At 39.1% G+C, this 21,087-nt stretch overlaps 1 protein-coding gene across 1 annotated transcript in view; it reads right to left on the bottom strand.

The window, feature by feature from the left end:
• The window catches only part of nbas (NBAS subunit of NRZ tethering complex), a gene marked incomplete in the record, with an annotated part of 224,076 nt that overhangs the window by 152,627 nt on the left and 50,362 nt on the right, over positions 1-21,087 (bottom strand). The window contains 5 exon segments of the mRNA XM_014011983.1: positions 6,055-6,208; positions 7,455-7,541; positions 14,346-14,482; positions 16,175-16,279; positions 18,151-18,229. Coding sequence (XP_013867437.1) covers positions 6,055-6,208; positions 7,455-7,541; positions 14,346-14,482; positions 16,175-16,279; positions 18,151-18,229 — 562 coding nt within the window.

Here is a 21,087-nt window from a genome sequence, read left to right as displayed (position 1 = left end):
CTCATCACTGTTGATACAGTAACAACACGTATCCTCAGTCTTTCACTCTGTGTTGGCTCCCACAAGTAGGTTCACTCCAATTTTCCCAACTCAATTCGAGTGTCTTTCCTTTCCCGTTCACCGTCCTATGAACGCCTTTTCTTTCAGGTTTAATTACCACAAATTTGCTCTAAATCTGCATAATGTTTTTGTTACCCCACCTCTCTTCGTCTTCTTCCTCCTCCTCCTCTCACCTCACAAAACTTTGCGATAGCCATCGTAGATGGCCTCCGTTTGAACTCCCTGCTTGGAATCCATTCATTTTGTTGACACTTGTCACCACCAAAGGTGAATAATGTTGTTGCCCCTGTGTGTGTGTTTGCCTTGTTTGTAGTGTTAGTAAAATATTTCATGAATCAGTGGATTAATTTCAGTGAAACTCAATGAACATACACTCACCGGCCACTTTATTAGGTACACCACGCTAGTAACGGGTTGGACCCCCTTTTGCCTTCAGAACTGCCTCAATTCTTCGTGGCATAGATTCAACAAGGTGCTGGAAGCATTCCTCAGAGATTTTGGTCCATATTGACATGATGGCATCACACAGTTGCCRCAGATTTGTCGGCTGCACATCCATGATGCGAATCTCCCGTTACACCACATCCCAAAGATGCTCTATTGGATTGAGATCTGGTGACTGTGGAGGCCATTTGAGTACAGTGATCTCATTGTCATGTTCAAGAAACCAGTCTGAGATGATTCCAGCTTTATGACATGGCACATTATCCTGCTGAAAGTAGCCATCAGATGTTGGGTACATTGTGGTCATAAAGGGATGGACATGGTCAGCAACAATACTCAGGTAGGCTGTGGCGTTGCAACGATGCTCAATTGGTACCAAGGGGCCCAAAGAGTGCCAAGAAAAGATTCCCCACACCATGACACCACCACCACCAGCCTGAACCGWTGATACAAGGCAGGATGGATCCATGCTTTCATGTTGTTGACGCCAAATTCTGACCCTACCATCCGAATGTCGCAGCAGAAATCGAGACTCATCAGACCAGGCAACGTTTTTCCAATCTTCTCTTGTCCATTTTYGATGAGCTTGTGCAAATTGTAGCCTCAGTTTCCTGTTCTTAGCTGAAAGGAGTGGCACCCGGTGTGGTCTTCTGCTGCTGAAGCCCATCTGCCTCAAAGTTCGACGTACTGTGCGTTCAGAGATGCTCTTCTGCCTACCTYGGTTGTAACGGGTGGTTATATGAGTCACTGTTGCCTTTCTATCAGCTCGAACCAGTCTGCCCATTCTCCTCTGACCTCTGGCATCAACAAGGCATTTCCGCCCACAGGACTGCCGCTCACTGGATGTTTTTTCTTTTTCGGACCATTCTCTGTAAACCCTAGAGATGGTTGTGCGTGAAAATCCCAGTAGATCAGCAGTTTCTGAAATACTCAGACCAGCCCTTCTGGCACCAACAACCATGCCACGTTCAAAGGCACTCAAATCACCTTTCTTGCCCATACTGATGCTCGGTTTGAACTGCAGGAGATTGTCTTGACCATGTCTACATGCCTAAATGCACTGAGTTGCCGCCATGTGATTGGCTGATTAGAAATTAAGTGTTAACGAGCAGTTGGACAGGTGTACCTAATAAAGTGGCCGGTGAGTGTACATCTGCAATGCATTGACCATAGCAAACAGAAAAATAGGTACAACTCAGCCAACTTTACAGATACCAAGTTAAAGTTTGGTGTATTAGTAGCCGAGAGTCACCCTCAACACACGCATTGAGCATTAACGCTTTGAGCAAAAACCCACAGTAAAATATTGCATTATGTATTGGGCCACAGCATCTTGGTCTGTGTACATTTTGGTCATGTGTTTTTACATTCATGAACAGATATTGAAAAATTTATTCGGTTTTCATTTTATACTCCAAAAATGAGAAACTGGTCCGTCTTTTTCTTTTTGTCAAACTGGGAGTTTATAACTGCTGTCAAGGCAACTCAATGTAGTCCTTTGGAACCTGCTGTGGCTTCAAGTTCTTTGCCATGAACCTGTTGGAGAAAGGCTTTATGTGCTAAAAGCATCAGAAGCTCCAGGAAACAGTTTGAATCATCAGTGATAAACAAACTATCAGCTGACACCGGTTACTGAAACATCAAACTAGTTAGCTAGCATTTATTTACTGAGGCTGCCTGGTTAGCTATCTATAAAGTAAAATGTGTTTATTAATCCCATTATGAGGCCATTTAAAGGTGGAGTTAGATAAATAGTTTTTTAAAAGAAATTATCTAGACCACTTATATTAATAAAATATACTGTGCAGTCAGTTAAAGAAATGTAAAAGTAGTTATCTAGAGTTTATTTGTTTACAGACAACCACTTGGGATTAAAAAGATATTTAACTAGCTACACGATAAATGGTCTGATAACAGTGTTAATTTTGTGATTTGAGAAAAATAAAATGACTGACCACTTTCCTATTTTAGAAGTATAAAATTATATTAGAATAATTGTGACCCAAAAAAGACCCATCTTGCTGGTCAATGTTGCGATTTTGTAATCAAGGCTTCAGGTTTGAGCCCATGGTTGCATCAGGAAGGGTAACTTTGCTTAAGTTTCATCAAAACAGCTATAATCCCATTACTTCTCAGCATAAGATAACCATGCTTTCTTTAGAAGGAATATGAGGCCTTTTTTTTCTACCCCTTTCACCTCCCAATAAGTATTGATTTTTTTTCAACCAGAACTATTCCCACAAGATCACGTAACCTTTTTTTTATCTATCACAACGTGTCAGTTTTGGCCTCCCCCCACTTTGTATGTAATACCTAACAGGGAATGTTCCTCTGGCTCTTTTTTTCTCTCCTTCAGTTGTGTTTCCATGTTAAGCCTTTTGAAGCTTGTCTGAGTCATGTCATTTCCAACCACTCTGTGACTGGTTTAGAACACTCCAGCTTCCCCCAGTGTGGCTCCTTTTAATCAAGACCCAATTTTCGGCATTAAATCCCTTCTCACAAGCATAAACACGAGCTGAACAAGGGTTGGAAGAAACTGGGGGGGGGAAATGAAACTAGCAGGAGAGCTTGTTTTTCAGCACCTTTGTCACTTTTCCTTCCTCATTTCACTGTGTGTGTGTGTGTGTGTGGGGGGGGGGGGGGGGGGGGGGGGTTGTGAAAAGAGCCTCAGACATGAGAGTTAAGGACAGTCTGAGTCTCAAGAGGCTCCTGKAGTACCGTGTTCGAGAGCAAAAGGAGATGAGGTCTAATTAAAAATGAACAAGGGAGAGAATGAAAGGGAAAGCTGGTATGATTCCTTGAGATTAACAAAGATTACCCCCAAACTCCCTCACAAAAAAAAATAAAAAAAGAAAAAAATATTCTCTTGTCTCTCTTCCCATCTCTGGAGTGGATGATGAAAGCAGCAGTCCYCCCAGTTTGGTTCAAAAAAAATGAGCAATGGACCCCCAAACCTCTATTCCTTCATCCTGCTTGCACCAAGTGAAGGGGATAAAACGAAGAAATGAAGGGGAACAGTACGACTGCACCCTAGTTAATCCCTTCACAAAGACAAAGAGAGTGCTGTGACAACCTTGATCCATCACTATGAAGGAGGTGAAATGGGACAGAGCTGCAGTTTGGATGGTGTGGGTGGAGACAGTGGGCAACTCCACAGTTTATATCCCATTACTCCACTAAACAAGTCCTATCAAGTCCTATTTTTCAGCCACGGCATCCGAACGCAGACGACAGAAGCTTTGGTTTCTCTTCATTAGAAGTCCATATGGCAAATATGATAATAACTGTCACAGGCAGGATCAAAGTGACCTCGACTGATGGAGGTTGGCAAAATCTCTTCAGCATTCTGAAACCTCGCTCGTCATACTTTTCTGCCCTCAATTATCTAAAAGTAGTGTGCAACAGCAATTATGTCCAAAAGCCAGACTTTTAATAATTGCTTTCTGTTGCTGCCCTGCTTAAGTCACAATACAGCAGGAAAAAAAACGATGAAAAAAGGGACATGGACAAGGTGCATGATGTGTTTCATCTTAAGGCAGAAATTTTCAGTAGTCTGTGCTGATTTCTTTTTTCTATTTTTTTTTGATGAGGAACAAGTAAATGTTTGCAAATTGAAGGTGAGAACAACGGAAAGTTTCTTTTTTTTCTGCAAGTGAGAAAAGTTTGACTTTTAAGGTGTTGGCTAGCAGAAAAAAACTCTTTTTATTTCCCAGCCACTGCCGAAGAATAGTAATGAACTATGTGTGACATATAACCATGCAGAGCTAACAAGAAAAATCTAAATTTAATCCACATCAAAGGGGAAACGTGCAAAAACCCTCTAAATAAGACACAAACACAGAGATAATGGCTATGTGGTGCTGTGTAACAGSATTGCACTGTCAAGAAGTTGTAGCTATTTTGGTCAAATCTTGAAAATAACATTAACCACAATTTTGAGTATGTGTTGTGAAAAGATTTCAACAACTATCACATCAAATTTATCTAAAAATCTATTAAATGGACTGAGTTATAACCATTTTTGTGTTGGTCAATGTCAAATAACTGTGGTGGTCATTTTGCATTGGACTGGCTTCAAAGGTTAGTTGTAGAGGTACATCMAAAGATTTCTTTCGGAAGGTTTCAACAAAATTAATTTGGTGATTTATGAGATAATTTGCTAACAGAAAGAATTGACTCCAAATTGTTAATGGCAACACTTTAATATGAAGATCTGTTATCACTCAGAATATGTGTTGAGGAATCATTATCAGCTGCTATCACACCAAATTTCAGGCTATCTGTAAATTTTACTGAGTTATACACATTTTTGTTTTTTTAAGGTTGGTTGTGGTAGCCTAATCTGGTTAATTCCAAAAGTTATTCCATTTGTAGACATACATGGTTTCACAAATTTTATTAGGCCATATTATAATTGTTATTTTTGTAACAGACTGATGTCCACTTTATAAAATAACTGTTCAAGAACAAATTTAATGGAAAAAATGTAAATCAGGACTAYAGACATCTAAACGCTACATGTTTTACATGCCTTTATTTCATCCATATTTTCAATAGTTAGGTCAAATGTGCCATTAAGTAGCTTGATAATATAGTTATGGCAGCTTTAAGATTCACAATATTCCTTTATTTAAAAAAAGACATGTCACACTAAAAGTAGTCTATATCTTGTTGTGAAGATGAGAAGTTCTATGTTTATTGACTAAAGTTATAAAGATTTAATTATTACAAATATATTGATTAGGATGAACAGAAATACTGGTTTCTGATTGTTTATTACATAATGCACCAGATTATTACACCACCACATTTTGTAATAATTGCCGCAAAATGTAATAATGTTATTACATAATGTGTTGAAGACTTTTATTACATTTTGCGTCAATTATCTCATAATGCGGTTTTAGCGCGAGTTTATTACATTTTGAAGCCTGATTTTATTACATTATTACATAATSCGTTGTTACAAAATGAGGTCATAAAGACCTTTAAAAGCTCTTTCCTGGAAAGCACCTACGTCATTTCGTCCCGGCAAACTGTACGGACTGGGCTTCCTGTTTTGTAAACAAGAACATAATTTGTAATACACAMTAATGACAGCAAACTCTTGAACTCTGTTTTTACCACTGTCCAGCCAACTTTTTGTACTTTCCTAATCTTCCAGGACCAAATATGAAGTTGTCTTTTCACAGAGAGAATCTGGCCAAACCTTTTGAACTCAAGAACTCGATGAACCGGCCACTTCAAGGGCACTAGACAAATGCCTACCTGACTGCCAGATTGTGATGGCTCTGATTGCAGGCTGCAGTCAGAATACAGGAGAAAGAGCGTCCCRTACAGGACACTTCAAWTTAGTTGAAAATACGGGACATTCCAGCTAAAACGGGACAATTGGCAACCCTACAACATACCAATTGAGTCAATGATTTGGGTGCCGAGTTATCTTGCTACAGAGATTACAAAAGCACACCAGTTTCCTTCACCAGATTTGCATTACAGGAAATCAACAAGCWTTCTGGAGCCAGCTGGAAACCCTACGAGAGTCCATACCTGTCTGGAACAGGAATCGATGTCCTGAGCTCTGCTTTGATACCAGTCGGTGAGAACATCAATGGAGGGCGTCGCCGTGCAAAATCTCATTAGCTCTGGAGTCTCCTCATACAAAAAACCATCATCGTCGAGCAAGTTCTGCTCCAGCACCGCTCTACAATGATACATGAAAAAGTCTTTATTGATTTAATGGAAGATTTACTAAATGTTCGTAACCACCTCAAAACTCACGTGTTTATCAGAAAGGTGCCTTTCACAGTTTTATAAACAGAAATTGTGCATAATTTTACAGTCTTCTCATTAACTCAAGTGGTATCATTAAATATGCAAATCTGCCCTCGCTCATATCCAAGCCTGCCAGTAGATGATACTGGCCTCATTTCTGCTATGATTAGTTGAAATATTGTGAAATTCAAGCAACACATTCTTGAATTTCAGAGCCATTCTTTCAAAGAAGTCTGAGAAACAATATCACAAACAAAWGGCAATATCAGAAAAATGATGTATTCACTTTATTTTGTGTTTAATTTGCAAAAACATGCCAGACAAATGTTGTGAAAACCAGAAAATCTACACTCAAATGCCTGTAACACATGCAGCATCCTGCTGTTGTAAATAGGATTAAAAGCTTCTGTTTGTCCACCTGCTAAGCCCTGCATTTCAAAGAAATGCTTCAGGTTTGACTGAAAGTGAAAGTGACAGATTTATCCACTATTTTTAAAGACTCACTTGTAGAGTGGGCGAGCTTTAAGCATTCCAAGGTAAAAATGTCAAACGTTAGTATTTAGAGACAGTCTAACAGATTGCTGGTTTATTATTATTATTGTTTATGGTAATAAATCTATGTAATATTGCCTTAAATAGAAGGCAAAGAAAATAAAAAGGAAAATGAGATGCAAAAAAAATGGAGTGTAGAAACAACACCACAAATACAAATACGGGAAAAAAAACTGTTCTAAAGCTTGTTGTAGCTTCAAATATAATATTTAATATCCTGGCAAAGAACACCACAGCATCCAATTGATATTATGACTCTGCACCATGGAGGAATAATAATAATAATAAAAAGGAGCGTTGCTAAATAAAATAGTAAATGAAGCCAGCCTCCCAACAGGGGCAGGCAAATGGCACAAATTGGCAGTGCAACAAAATCCAGTGTTAGTTTGTTATGGCTCTGTGTAACATTCGGATAATAGGATGTCATATTTTGTTCCACATAATGATGCCAACACAAGCATCTGGTCTGCACAAAACATGGATTTTACCAGTCCTGCAACGTGACTGTGAGGCTTTTTTGTGATTAGTGCAGGCAGATTATATGGTAATATCTCGCTGATAGGTTTATTGCCGTTTAATGTACAGTAATAAAAAGTCAGTGAAGGTTAATGTGAACTATTTACCTGCACTCCTCTGACTCACACCAGTCCATCTCTCTGTGTCTCTGCTCGACCCAGGGAATCAACACCATCTCGCCTCCTTCATCTAGACTGTTAAAAGAAGAAAGGCAGACAGAAACGCAGGGTAAAAAAGCGTCAGAACAAACTTTATATTTTTTGAGCAACGTATAGCGATACAAGGAATAAAACTTAAACGCCTACGCATTCCTGTCTACCTGATAAATCGCCAAAGGCATTTACTGTATGAAATTAAATTTGGCCATAAACTAGAGGAAAACCATTAAGCTGGAAACATATTATAAATAGAATAGCCCAGTGTAAAAAGAAAAAGCAAAGAGGTGGAAGAAAAAGGCAAAAAGTCGATTTCCTTTAAGATTAAACATGAAATTCAAGAAACTACAAGGGACATCTCGATTAGATGTAAGAACATGTAGATTTTCATACTTTATAAGACCACAGATACYCATACTTCATCAATTTATGAAATGTCCCATGAGTATTTGCTGCCCCAGCGTACGTCAAACTTTCTCCAAGTGCACTGGCTAAAATATAAACAAAAAGCACGAGTCACTGCACTGGCTGCTAGCTTAGTCATTACAAAATAAAATGACTTATAAACAAAGGTATTTGCATTCCATGTTTCATATTATTGCAGCTCTTAGACAAATCATTTTCTCCCTCTCTGGGGAAAGTTTGGGCAATCCCCTGGTCTAGATCAGTTATTTTTTGACTAACTTGGTGCTGAGCTCAAAGGCTCTGTCTGTTTTTTTACTCTTAAGCTGTAATTTACAAGTTGGACAATTAAAACTGAAATGTCTCTCCAAGTCAGAATTCCAACTTGGAATAAAAACACAGACCTTCAAATCCAATATGGCTGCCTTGTGCATAAAAAGCTGTGATAACAAGCATTGTGTTTTCACTTTTGTATCTCATTAAATCAGTGGCAGAAGTAAAACTGTTCTTCTGCCATCAGCACACACGTCACTACAGTGTTAGTGCATAAAGATAGAATACTTACTATATACTACATAATTAAAAAATCCCACTTGCAAATGTCAGATAATTAAGTTGGATGTGACTGAAATGGAATGTAGCAATTATTCTTTCTGGAATCTTTGTGTGAAAAAAAGAAACGAAGAATCTGAAAAATGCAACGCTGTGTTCTGATGCCAATGAGATCCAAAACACTAAAATGTATAAATGTGTGCATCCACGCTGAGACAAAACTACATTTTTTTTTTTGTTATCTATTTGTCTGTGGACAGAAAAATATGTACTTGGGCTGTAAACTCCACGAGATAGCGAGGGCCACAAATCATCTATAGGTTTGGTGCAGTTAAAGGCTGAGTGCTGCAGCAGTTTTCTTAGCGCAGCCATAAATTCTTTCCAATCACAAAATACACGAGAAGAAAGCATCAGCTATGATTAACTTGCAAAAAAACAGAGATTTCTTGCAAAACTGCTGGACATTATCATTCATTCGTGTTTTGTGTTGGGAGTTTACAGAAGAGAAATTGAAAGTCCTGTGAAGAAATTTATTTAGTCATTTAGAAACTGATTTTAGAAGCACCACACTAAATTCATAGTTTTCCTTTTTAAGTATTGATTCTTATAATCTATTGTTTGACTATTATGTCTTGATTAAAATAGGTTTAGATACATGCCTTAAAACATCACGACAACACATAATAAAACCGTTKATAATAAACATCCTTGCTGTTCAGAGTGTCTGCGATTCAGCCGTAGGCCTGTAGTGGGCGTACCAGGCACTGAAGACCCGTGTATTTATTGACCGGGACTTCCGGTTTGCATTCAGCACTGGTTTCATGACTGAACAGACAGCATTAAACCACCATTCACTCCAGTAACTGGTKTTGTATGGTTCTCTTCTCTTTACATTTTAATCTATTCAATATTTCCTGGCTAAAGTAAACACTTTCAATTTGGCTTTTTTTTTACCATCTACTTGATTTTCAGTCCTCATTTAAGACAGCTATGTTAGTGAGTGAAGAAAAAATATTGGTGCGAGTGTTCAGATATTGATAGAAGAGATACATTATTCTGTGCCGGCACCCCTGACCGCCTAAAATAAATAAATAAATAAATAAATAAATGTTATGAAGCAGAAGTGAAAAGAAAATGCAAAGCCCGAGCTGACTTTTTGTTTCCACTGGGCCAACTCCCTTATTCAAGCTACGGGCAACGTTTTCAACAAAAACACAACCCCTCTTCGTGCTTTGAGCCTACAAGACCCCGAGCAGCCCTGATCAATATTACTGAAGAAAGCTGCATTTCTCTCCCCCCTCTTCCAGTCAAGCAGGACTTCAGTCTGTACGGCGAGCTCAGGACAGATGGTGCGAGCGGGGCTCCGTCTGCTGCAGTGTGGGAGTGAGAGCTGGAGGAGCAGCAGTTGGTGCTCACAAGCTGGGGAAATGGGAAACTGCCCCACAGCGGCAGCTCCATGATGGATGCTCACTGCAGAGCTACAACCGCCTGACCTCCATCCAAACTCAGACGTGGCTAATAAAAAGGCGGGCTGCAGAGAAATGTGCTGGATGGAAACCAAAAAGACAATTATTTTTACATATAGAGGAAGACCCGACTCTATAGAAGACCTCTTTTTGTATAAATTATTTCTGTTAAAGTAACTGAGTTGAAGCTAATGTGGTGTTACTAAGGTTCATTAGCTGTGGAGGCCATCTTGAATTAAGTAACGGTAATTGGTTTTATAAATTCATATTCAGTGATTACTTTGAGAGGTTTTATTCAAATCCATCCAGTGGTTCATGAATACATTTGTTAGTAGAAAAAAAGTTGATGCCAAAATATTAAGCCATTTTGTTGCCCAAAGTGTTTTGCTCCAAGTATGTGTTGAGGATGATTCTCAGCTTCTACCACAACAAATTTTAGCTGAGTAYACAAAAACGTAACAGAGTTATACACTTTTTGGGCGTTGGCTATTGTCCATTTTCTGTGGCAGGCATTTTGACTTGGGTTGACTCAAATTAAGTTGTAGATGTCCACCTAATTATTATATTTTGAGAGTTCCAACAAAATGTGTCCAGCGGTTTGTGATATATTTTGCTTACAGACCAAAGCTTTAGGCAAACAAAGTGCACAGTGTGTTGCTCAGAACATGTGTTGGGGATGATGATCACTTACTATCATGCCAAATTCTAGCTCAATTCTATAAACTTTACTGAGTTTTAACCATCTCTACATTTCCTAAAGTCAGTTGGCTGTGGCAGCGAGTTGGGTTGCCTTCAAATGTTAATCTGTTGTAAGTGCATTTTTAGTGATTTTGTTCAGATAATTGCATTCAAATCCATTCAGTACTTTAATCTTATTGACTCTTGAATGAACTTAACACATATTTTTATTAAAATGTTCAGAATATTTTTACAACAAATATGAAGTTTTTTTATACTGTGAATAATAAAAAAAAAATTCAGTGATTAAGTTGTAAAAACAAGTTCCTAGGGACTATGTAGTTGCAGGCCTTGCACTGAAACAGTCAAACACAATGGGCCTCATGCAAGAACCGTTCGTACGCACAGATTTGTTCTTAAGTTGTGCGTACGAGTGATTTAGGAGAATTTGTGGCATTCACCAATGTTTTCGTATTCTAAGATTTTTTTCAGATACGAACAAAATTCACGAGTGGTCCAGACCTGTCGTTTATTTTACGAGCAGTCAGTCTGTTATCCAGACGGGTTTTCTTCCCTAATAACTTTATATTTCATTAGTTTGAAGATACTTTGAGTTGAAAATAAATTACACTCCATAATTATGTTGATAATAGGCTATTCTGCTTGAATTAGAGTTATAATTTTAAATGTAATAATTTAGACTAACAATATAAATCGTCCGTCCGGCCGGCTTACCCGCCGGGGGTACGGTGTGCGACGGTGTGGCTTCTAAATAAATTAAAATGATTTAACACAGTTGTTTATACTTTTAGCAGCTCTTTTTATTCCACAGCTGACCTGCTAAAAATGACTCATCTCTGACAGCAGGACTTCAATCTCTGAACTCGTAAAGTTCTTCTTTTTAGTTTTCGCTGTCATTTTCATGAATGAACACTTCCTTGTATCTGAGGCAGGAATCATAGCCTTATATGGTGTTTTTGGGGTGGTAATTATGCTAATCTCCTCTCGCGTGCACGAGCAGCTGGATAGAACAGGTGGAATTTACGCAGCTCATTTACACCCTTTTCCTGAAGATAGAAGAGTTTGTTGAATCTGACGTGGCATGTTCGTACGAACCCTTTGTACAAACAAAAGTAAGAGAAATTTAGGATAAGAATACGAACATATTCTTGCATGAGGTCCATTGAGTGTGTCCTAACTCAGGGGCTGCAGCCTACCTTGACCGTGGCGGACATAGGCCACAGTATGGGTAGGCTGCATAAAACGGCTGTGAAATGAGACGGTCTAGCGTTTGTGTTTGCTAACAGCACAACGAATCCTAGGATATCCTTCAGATGTAGCCTACATTTTTGGGATTTTGTGGGCCGAATGAGAAGGAGTCCACAAATTTGTTAAGTGTCGGAGTGGGACAGTGACGTAAGCGGACAACTTCARAGGATGCAGCCCCTCAATTGAGACACAGTCTATGTTCATACATCGACGCTTGTAGGACTTCCATGTTTGTGAACTGGGTCATATCCTCTTCTTCAATAATGTCATTTCCAGAAGGCGTAACTTAACTTTGAAGAGGGGTATTAAAACAATTGGGTTGTGAAAAAACTGTGCCACTTGCCAATGACCCAAAATCCTGAGTCCTTGGCCCAGCTTCAAAAGATTGTGGTAATCTCTACATGTGCAATTAAATACTCATGTCTAACTTTAAATCGGTTTCCTGTGTTTTAAGTGAATGCTCTATTTCTTACAATGGATAAAGATGCACTCAAACAAGCAAAAACACTGCTTCGCTTTCTGCAGTGGGTGATAAATGTCATTCTAGTTTGGATAAGGGGCATTTGAATACATTCAGCATGAGCAGAAAAAAAATGAAAAGTGGGAAAAAACTAATATTCTGTATGACCAGACATGTATAGATGTGCTGAAAAAAGAAAAAAAAACGTGAAAATAATACGGTTGCCCCTTATCAGTAAATCCAATCTGTCACCTCTACAGGTGAAGCATATAAGGGTGAGAAATGATTTTTTTCCACCTTATAACCTTGCATCATCATTTGTGCTTCCCTGACACCAGCCTTCCTCCAGAGATTTTCAAATATCTAAGCAAAAAATAGTAATAATAAAAAACGTTCTGTAAATTAAAAACGGTGGGGAAAAAGCAGTTAATTGAATATGTTGCGTCACATATTGCTGAATGTGAAGGTGTTCAATAATTCAATGTAAATGTATAAGTGGAAGATATGACACTCTGTCTCTGTGTACACGTCTGTGCATTTGCTTTTCGAGCCCGACAAGAAAGAYGTCGGGTGAAAGCGAGAAGACGAGGATGTGAGAACGACCTTGGGGGCACGAACTCCAGCAGAGGTGCTATTCCAGTTTTAGGTGCTTTTAATTTGAGACGTATGACAATGTGAGACCGCTGCATTCCACCRAGGTGTAAATGTGGATTCTCAGACATCAGGAAATGTGTGCGTGTCTCTGAGGAAATGTATATGTTTCTGTTCACAATATAAGATGGTGTAGAAAAAGCAAGTGATTTCTGTTTATTTCAGCCTTATTAATTGTACATTATTTTACTTTTGTTAATTGGTCTGCATATCCTGCCAAAATGCTCATCTGTGGGTTACAGCTGTGATTACCACCCGAGGAGCAGTCATTACGCTAACGTTCATTAGGGGCCATATATTCAGGTCAGAATGCAATTTGGGAAACTTTTTTATTATTATTTACTGACTCACCATGACTCAAATGAAACCTCTAATGGAGTCTGCCCCCTCAGTAACAGAAGGTATCATTTTTTTAATCTCTGCTTTGATTTACACTTATCACTTCTCAGCTCAGTGAACAGTTAAACAATGAAACTAATTTGCACAGCAGAGAAAATTGGCAAAGCAGACATGATCTCAAAAATGTGCAAATGGAAGCGGCCATTTCTATTGGTGTTCCACAGATCGTTTCAACAATAATAAACCTCATAAGCAGATGGAATCAGAATGGCTTCGTAAATATGCCTCTTGAAGGCTGAAGGCTATGCTTATAAAACGTAGAATAGAATATTCTTGTTAAGGCCAAACTATAAAAGTCCTTAAAAACAGGAGAGCAAAAAAGTTCATCTTTGAACATTTTTGCCGTTTCAGCCATTTTTTTGGTCAATTTGATGGCCATAACAATCCAACATTTTGAATATCCCCGATTTGAGGTTGGGGCGGTTCTAAGCTGACTGTATCACTATTGATACACCACACATGGCAGGAATATCTCATAGGATCATCTTTACAGCCATCATGATAATCGGAGCGAAGATTGTCAGAAGGGCAAAATCAGGTCACAAATCAGCACAATTGCCATGTCAACCAGGCTTAACTGCATTTAATAGACTTATTTATTCATAAAATGCACTTATAACATTAATTTAAATAGAGTTACACTTATAAAGAACATTGTTGGTAATGTACAGTACCGCTAAGAACAGTTCGTTGTTGTACGTTTTGTTATTATGTTTTGTGGGGGTTGCAGTTCATACTGGCACCATCAGGAAACAAAACAAACCCACAATTTGCTCTTTACCAAATGAAAATCGGAAACTACACTAAATACATTTAATGCCAACAGCAAACCTGAGCGATTAACTTTTCATCAAAGCCTCCTGACTGCGGCTCCAGCACAGGGTAAATATCATCGCATCACTTTTTTTCTTTTTTAAGGTGTTTTAAGGCATTTAGATTTCCTCAGTGCATGTGTGTGAGTCTCACCAAGCTTCAGGCAGTAAGTTGGAGTACTCGTGTGGAGAGGTGGTTTCTGGGAAGTTATAGAAGATGGCCAGTCGATGCTTAAGGAGTTCTCCTCCGTGATACGTGAACAGAATATCCAGAGCTTGCACGTTACTCTCCTACAGGCAAACAATGCGTGTGACAAAATTGAATTTATACTTCACACAAAGTACTTTGTCTTGATAAAGGTTTTAAAAATTAAAATAAGAAAATAATCAAAAGAGTAAATCAAACACTTCATAGAAAATTCAATTTACAAATGCATTTAAAACATAAAGTTGGCATCAGAAATTTATATCCATACATCATAATGAAATTACGAATGTCATTAATTTTGGGCTTTAAATTATTTAGAGCAGGACCACCAGACTGAGGATCAGCTTCAACTTTAATGCTATTAGACTTGCTTGTTTTACTGCTGCTATTAGAATATTACTGGTAATTATTTTATTATTACTGTTGGAGGTGGTCATCCTCCATTATTTAATCCACTCCGAGCGATGCACCAGTAACCTTGGCAGTGAAGCAGCAATACAGCATGTCATAGTGATCAAAGAACTCAGTCTCCATCTTGTCTGACCATAAAACTTTTCTCCAGAAGATATTTGGCTTGTCCAAGAGGGCAGCTGCAAACTTCAGTCCATTATAAGTAGAATGGATTTGAGTTTGTTTCATGGTCAGCACTACTTCAGTTCATGAGGATGTAAAACTCACTTTTATGTGGACAGTGACACTGGAGTTCCATTGAGCTTTGGTGGTTCCTGAACACCCCGACTAATATATATTCCTTCTTAAAGTTTTACTAATTTTCTTGAACTACCTGTTGTTCTGAGTATTGATCAGTTCAACATTCAACAAATTATTCAATACCGGCAAAAAGAAATTATCAACTGCAGTCAATCATTCTCACTAAATAAGAGTAAACAAGTCTTGAGCTTGTAAAGTTTAAAGACATTCTTGAATCTTTAGCCCACTTTATTTAAAGTTTTAAGTGAATGCAGGGCCGGCCCTAGTCTATTTGGTGCCCCAGGTCATGTTTGAGGTGGCGCCCCCGGTGCAATTTTCTAAATATTTTGTCTTTGATATTACTTTTTATCTTTAGAGATCAGGTTGTCCAATAAAAAAAGTTAATATAATTCAGAAACAAACTACCAGAAGTCAAATCTGCCAACATTTGATGACAAGAATAAGGAACACTATTTTCATGTCAACATGCAGCTGTGGATTTAAGCAGTTGTAGGGGGATCCAGGCGTGTTCGACGCCGGAAATTTTTCTACTCAAAACTATGCATTTTCCAGCCATTTGAACACCATTTTACTCAATTCTTGGAATTAATAAAACAACAAAATCAGTATTAAAATATATAAAATAAGTTATAATTTTTATTTTCATCCCCCGTTTGTGGTGCCCCCTAGATAGACGGTGCCCTTAGTGTTTGCCTATTTTGCCTATGCCACGGGCTGACCCTGGGTGAATATATGCTGATATCCACATCTGTATGAAAATTTTTGAACCAAGTGGGGATAATTTAAAAAAAATCTAAATAATGTAAACGTATGTTATTTGTTTTTTTAAATCATTACATGTCTGTTCCACCCAGGAAAAAGAATCGCTCAAAAAAAATTTATTCAAAGCCCTAAATGAATACAACATTCATGCAAATGATGGGTGTGTGTAAACTTCCGAGTGCATCTGTATCACGGCCCCGACATGATGATGCATGCAGCTAAAATGAAGACATCATTAGAGAGAGAGAGAGGAAGAGGGCATTTAATGAGAGATTTAGAAGGCAGTGAAGAGTTGCTGTTACCCTGGCGTAGTTTCTCGCTGACAAAACGATATTTTGACTCCGAAAGGTCTTGAAAAACTCTGCATCATATTTCTGCTCTGCCGCGTGAGGACCACCGAGGATCTCCTGTAAGGTTTTACAGAGGAAGAGGGAGATGAGACAAATTGAGAAAAATGAAGGACACCTTTGGTTCATGAAAACAAATTTGGCAAGCAGAGAGGTTATCTTTCCAGAATGAATGTGAAGAGGGAAATCCCAACTAAAGACGTGAGAAGAGAGAGAGAGCAGGAAGAAGATGAGACGGCAAAGGAATGCACTGAGTCAAAGTCAACAAAGATGCTATTTAACTTCCCGCCTTACAGCTGTCTTGTCATTTTAGTTAGAACCATCTTAGGAAGTTATGAATGTGTGTGTGCATTTGTCAAGAGGGAACATTTGTTGCTCTGGCCTTTGGCTAGGTGGGGATTTATCTGTGGGTATAAAATCTCTGTAGCATCCTTTATGCCAGAGTGTGAGTGTGTGTGTTAAAGAGTGTGTCAGGAAGCGTGTCCCTGATGGATAGCCTTTGAATAGGTCGCATGCAGACAGAGCCAGCCCAAGTCGGGATGATAAAAACCCTAATATCATATTCATAGACAGCCAGAGAAAATGGATTGGGGCAAAAGGAATCTGACGAGCGCTGCAGTTACCATGACAATGTCCGAGTAAAGTGAGAGACGTCATTCTGGCTGAGGTGAATATCTAGCAGGGTAAGGAAAAAAATCTCATCTCTCCTGCACGGGAAAACAAGCGAGGCCCCGTTCGTTTGATTTATTGCAGTTGAAAAGAGCGTGCAGGTTACCATTTTTCACAGCGACTATAAAATCCTCATTTTTTTGTTTTTTCTTAAAACACTTAACTGCAAGTGTCAAGTTCCACTTTAAGCAGGGATTGACGCCGCAGTGAAGTGCTTATTTTGTCCGTGTCAGTAATGTGTGTGCTGGAAAAGGGAAATATCTTCCCCTTCAACTGGTTACCATACACTTCATTCTATTCACAGACTTAAAAACTCATTCACGTAGCTACAGTATCTTCTTTAGGCTTTTTATGTTTCTAAGAAGATTAGTGGAGTTAAGAGAAAGTATCTGTAGCAGGAAGATGAGAAAAGCTGCCGTGCTTTGTAAGGATTGGATATGAAMGGAGAAAGCATTAGATTGCTGGTGGGAAAGCTAAGCAATAAAGAATGCTTAAGAACAACATTAAAGCRGCTTGTGTCTCGCACAAACACAACTGAAAATATGAGAGGCATTTAGGAGCCTTTCACCTAATGGGATTTTAATTGTAATTAATAGTACTGGAAAGGCATTATCTTTCCTGTGAAGGCCCACAGATGCCGGCAGGATTCATAAGTTTTCAAAATAAGACGAGTCTGGAAAACATAAATTCAGACTACGTGTTTATTGGCTGCAAGCTGAGCCAATAAAAACTCTGTTAGGAAGATTTTTTTAAACAAATGATAAGGCTAAGATTTCTATTTATTGTTCCAGGTGACAATTAAACCGTGATTAATGCAAATCCTGATTACTGTGTGAGAATTGTGCAGTAATTGGTAGCCAGGGGACAAATGTAAATAAAGATTTACCTCCTTAATTGTTATGAATACAGTGTGAAAACATGATTTATCTTGTGTGTTGTTGCAATAAAATGAAAGAGGAATTTAAGAAATAAGAGTTGCTTTTTAAAATCCTTTTGCTGTATATTATGTTGGACAGAGCTGCTACTTATTTTCATTTAAAGTATTGAAGGAAAATTTGTGCATTATTAACTGAATTTAAGTCATGTGCTTTAAACAGTGTCAGTATCTTAACACTGGCCTTCCTCAACAGCACAAACAAAGCTTGTTTTACATTCTAATGTCTGACGTAAAAGGTATCATCCCCCAGGAGCGTGACCAGGAAGTTGGGTTTATGTACATGCTGTAGTAATTCAGTCAAGAATTTCCAAAGACCTGTCTTTACCTCATATGTTGCCAGCCGGTCCAGGTAGGAGAGCAATTTCAGTCGGCTACGACACAGTTCTTTCTGCTCCAGAGTTAGTCTAAAAAAAAAAAACAAATAAACACAAACATTTAAATAAACTGTTTGCTATCATATGAACTTCACATAGTTACTACAAGACCTGAAATCTAAAACAAGGCTTTGCCAGGAAAGGTTTACTGCAGTCAGATCAGACGTCTACCTCAGTCTGTCAGCTGCACGAACACATAAAGCAGCTTTAAATGAACTGTAAATTGACCCGACGCAGGAAGCCCACAGGGATGTAATGGGCTAGTGACTACAACACTACATAGTACCCTCTAAACCTAATCATTTTCTAAGGACAACAAATCAACTCCTCGTGACCACGAAACCCCTTTCAGCTGTTATATATAGGATACCAGCTGTCAATGATGTGAGGGATTACCCTGCAAGGACCAAATCAATTTTCTACGTCATTTAATTACACCTGTAAATAAACGCCAAAGATCTATCTACAAATCAGTCACTTAAGGTGCGCCCCTGGGGGGGTGGGGGGACTACTGCGAGGAGTCATGTTTGACGCTTCAGGAATACATTTTATGCATTTTCCAACACGTGTTCGCACATCGAACAGGTGAAGCAAAGTCCAAAAATGTGTCCCGGATCAACAACGGGGGGGACCTGACCTCTTCCCTCGCCTTAATCGTTGATCCCCAATTACAGAGGCTGATAGCAGTTCTTATCACGGCCCCTCTACAAAGCCAAACGCAGATTAACACCGGCTCAAAACACCTCTGGCACATCAAAGAGTGGTGGCTTAGAGCTTGCACAAGTGGTAATTACTTTGCTCTGTTTTCTCAGAGTGATGCAAAAAAGGGAAAAAAAGAAAATGGAACAAGGAGGTGGCAGACAAAAGGGTAAGAAAGCGAGATGAGGTGATGATTTTTTTTAACTTATCTGTTGCCTGCTTTAGATTCTAAGTGGTTGCTCAGTTGTAGTTACAAAAAMAATGTAAAGAGAAAAAAAAAATCAGAAATAGTCTGAAAAACATGCAAACTCCAAACAGAAAGACCCCAGCTCGGAACCGGGGATCAAACCCAGGACCTTCTTACTGTGAAGCGTCGGTGCTAACTACTGAGCCACTGTGCTGCCATATGTCTTCATATGTCTGATGCAAATAACCCTGGTTGCTCTTAGATGTGTGACTGTGCATTATTTAAAAAAAGAAAATTAAATCATTTAAATGCACACAGACTGCCACAGTGAAAGCATAAATTGCATTACCCCCTCTCTCACTCACATACACACTGAAGTTCAATGCTGCAGCAAATGAGGAAATTAGACTCCTTACTGAAGTCTGAATCTGATCTGATAAGAACGTAAACACCTTGAAGCATACTACACTCTCTCATCTTCACCGTTTTTCCACCCGTCTCTTCCTCAYAAACAGAAAACCAGCTGCACACTGCCACTGCAGCACATCAAATAGGCAGAGCACTGCTTAGAACAGCACTTGGAACATTCTCGTATAACTTATTTTGTGCCCAGAGTAATTAAAAGGTAAGCTAAAKGATTTAACTATCTAAAAGCTGGGGGAAAACCTGCCAGGTGCATGACAACTTGATAACAAAGTACAGAGACTGAGGTAGTACATAAACTTACCATAAAAACCATGTTTGGCTTATTATTTCGTTGTTGGGACAATACTTCTGAAAAATAAATCTTATATGAGTCTTGGAGTCTTTATTCTCTGGAAAATGGTGCCACGTTTGTAAGAAAAATGAATTTGTGGTTCGCACCCATGGAAAACTTGTCAGATCGTCTCTGCTAAATCTAAACAGCTTATTCTGCCATTGATTCTTATTTTCAGCTTCTGATACCCCAGGTGGTGACAATCAGGTGCCTGATTGGCTTTTGATTTTTAGCACCTGTGAGCATGGAGTAAGCTAGTTAGTGTCTGCTACATGTGACTTCCATCGAGACACCCACTTCATGACCTGCCTCTGACATCTGGAACTTTGCCTTCAATTTGGAGATTGTACTAGGGCTCATTCCAAACAATGCTGCAACTTGACTGATCTGGACCTATCAAAGATCAGTCGAACATGGCATGCTTGAAGCAGACACCAACTAACTACCATGGCAGAGTCCATGCTCACAGGCGCAAAAAAATCAAATGCCAATCAGACACCTGATTGTTAGCACCTGGGGTATCAGAAGCTGAAGACAAGAATCAATGGCAGAATAAGCTGTTTGGCTTTAGCAGAAAAGATTTGGCAAGTTTTTCCATGGGCACAACCCACATACTCGACTCTCCAGCTAAACCTACAAATGCATTTTCCTAACAAGCGTGGCACCATGAAGCAGGAAATAAAAATACTTTCCAGACATGTAAGGTTTAATGCCAAGAAGTATTGTCGAAACGAGTCCAAACAGGACTCCAGCCAGCCATCGGGTGAAAAGGAGGACCCCAAATTCAGACTCAGACCAGTGGTCATGTATGTTGCGTGAGTTTCAGAGAAACGGAGACGTTTATTTTCTAAACGTGACATCCCAGTGGCTTTCAAAACCCAAAACACATTACGGAAAAGACTGGTTCACCCCAAAGACATGGTCCCCTGGCACAAAGAGTAATGTTGTGTATGCTGTTAAGAGCCAGGAGGACTGTGACCAGTTTATACACTGTGGAAACAAAGCAGACACAGTTCAAAAGGATGGCCCAGAACAGAAGAGCTACATCATCAAGCCAGGACTCTGCAGTCTACACTCATCTACAGGCCAGGACACTGTAGTCTACACTCATCTACAGGCCAGGACTTTGTAGTCTACACTCATCTACAGGCCAGGACTCTGCAGTCTACACTCATCTACAGGCCAGGACACTGTAGTCTACACTCATCTACAGGCCAGGACTTTGTAGTCTACACTCATCTACAG

Source organism: Austrofundulus limnaeus, unplaced genomic scaffold, assembly GCF_001266775.1.
Source record: "Austrofundulus limnaeus strain Quisiro unplaced genomic scaffold, Austrofundulus_limnaeus-1.0 Scaffold86, whole genome shotgun sequence".
Lineage (NCBI taxonomy): Eukaryota > Metazoa > Chordata > Actinopteri > Cyprinodontiformes > Rivulidae > Austrofundulus > Austrofundulus limnaeus.
This window is presented reverse-complemented; position numbering and strand designations above follow the sequence as displayed.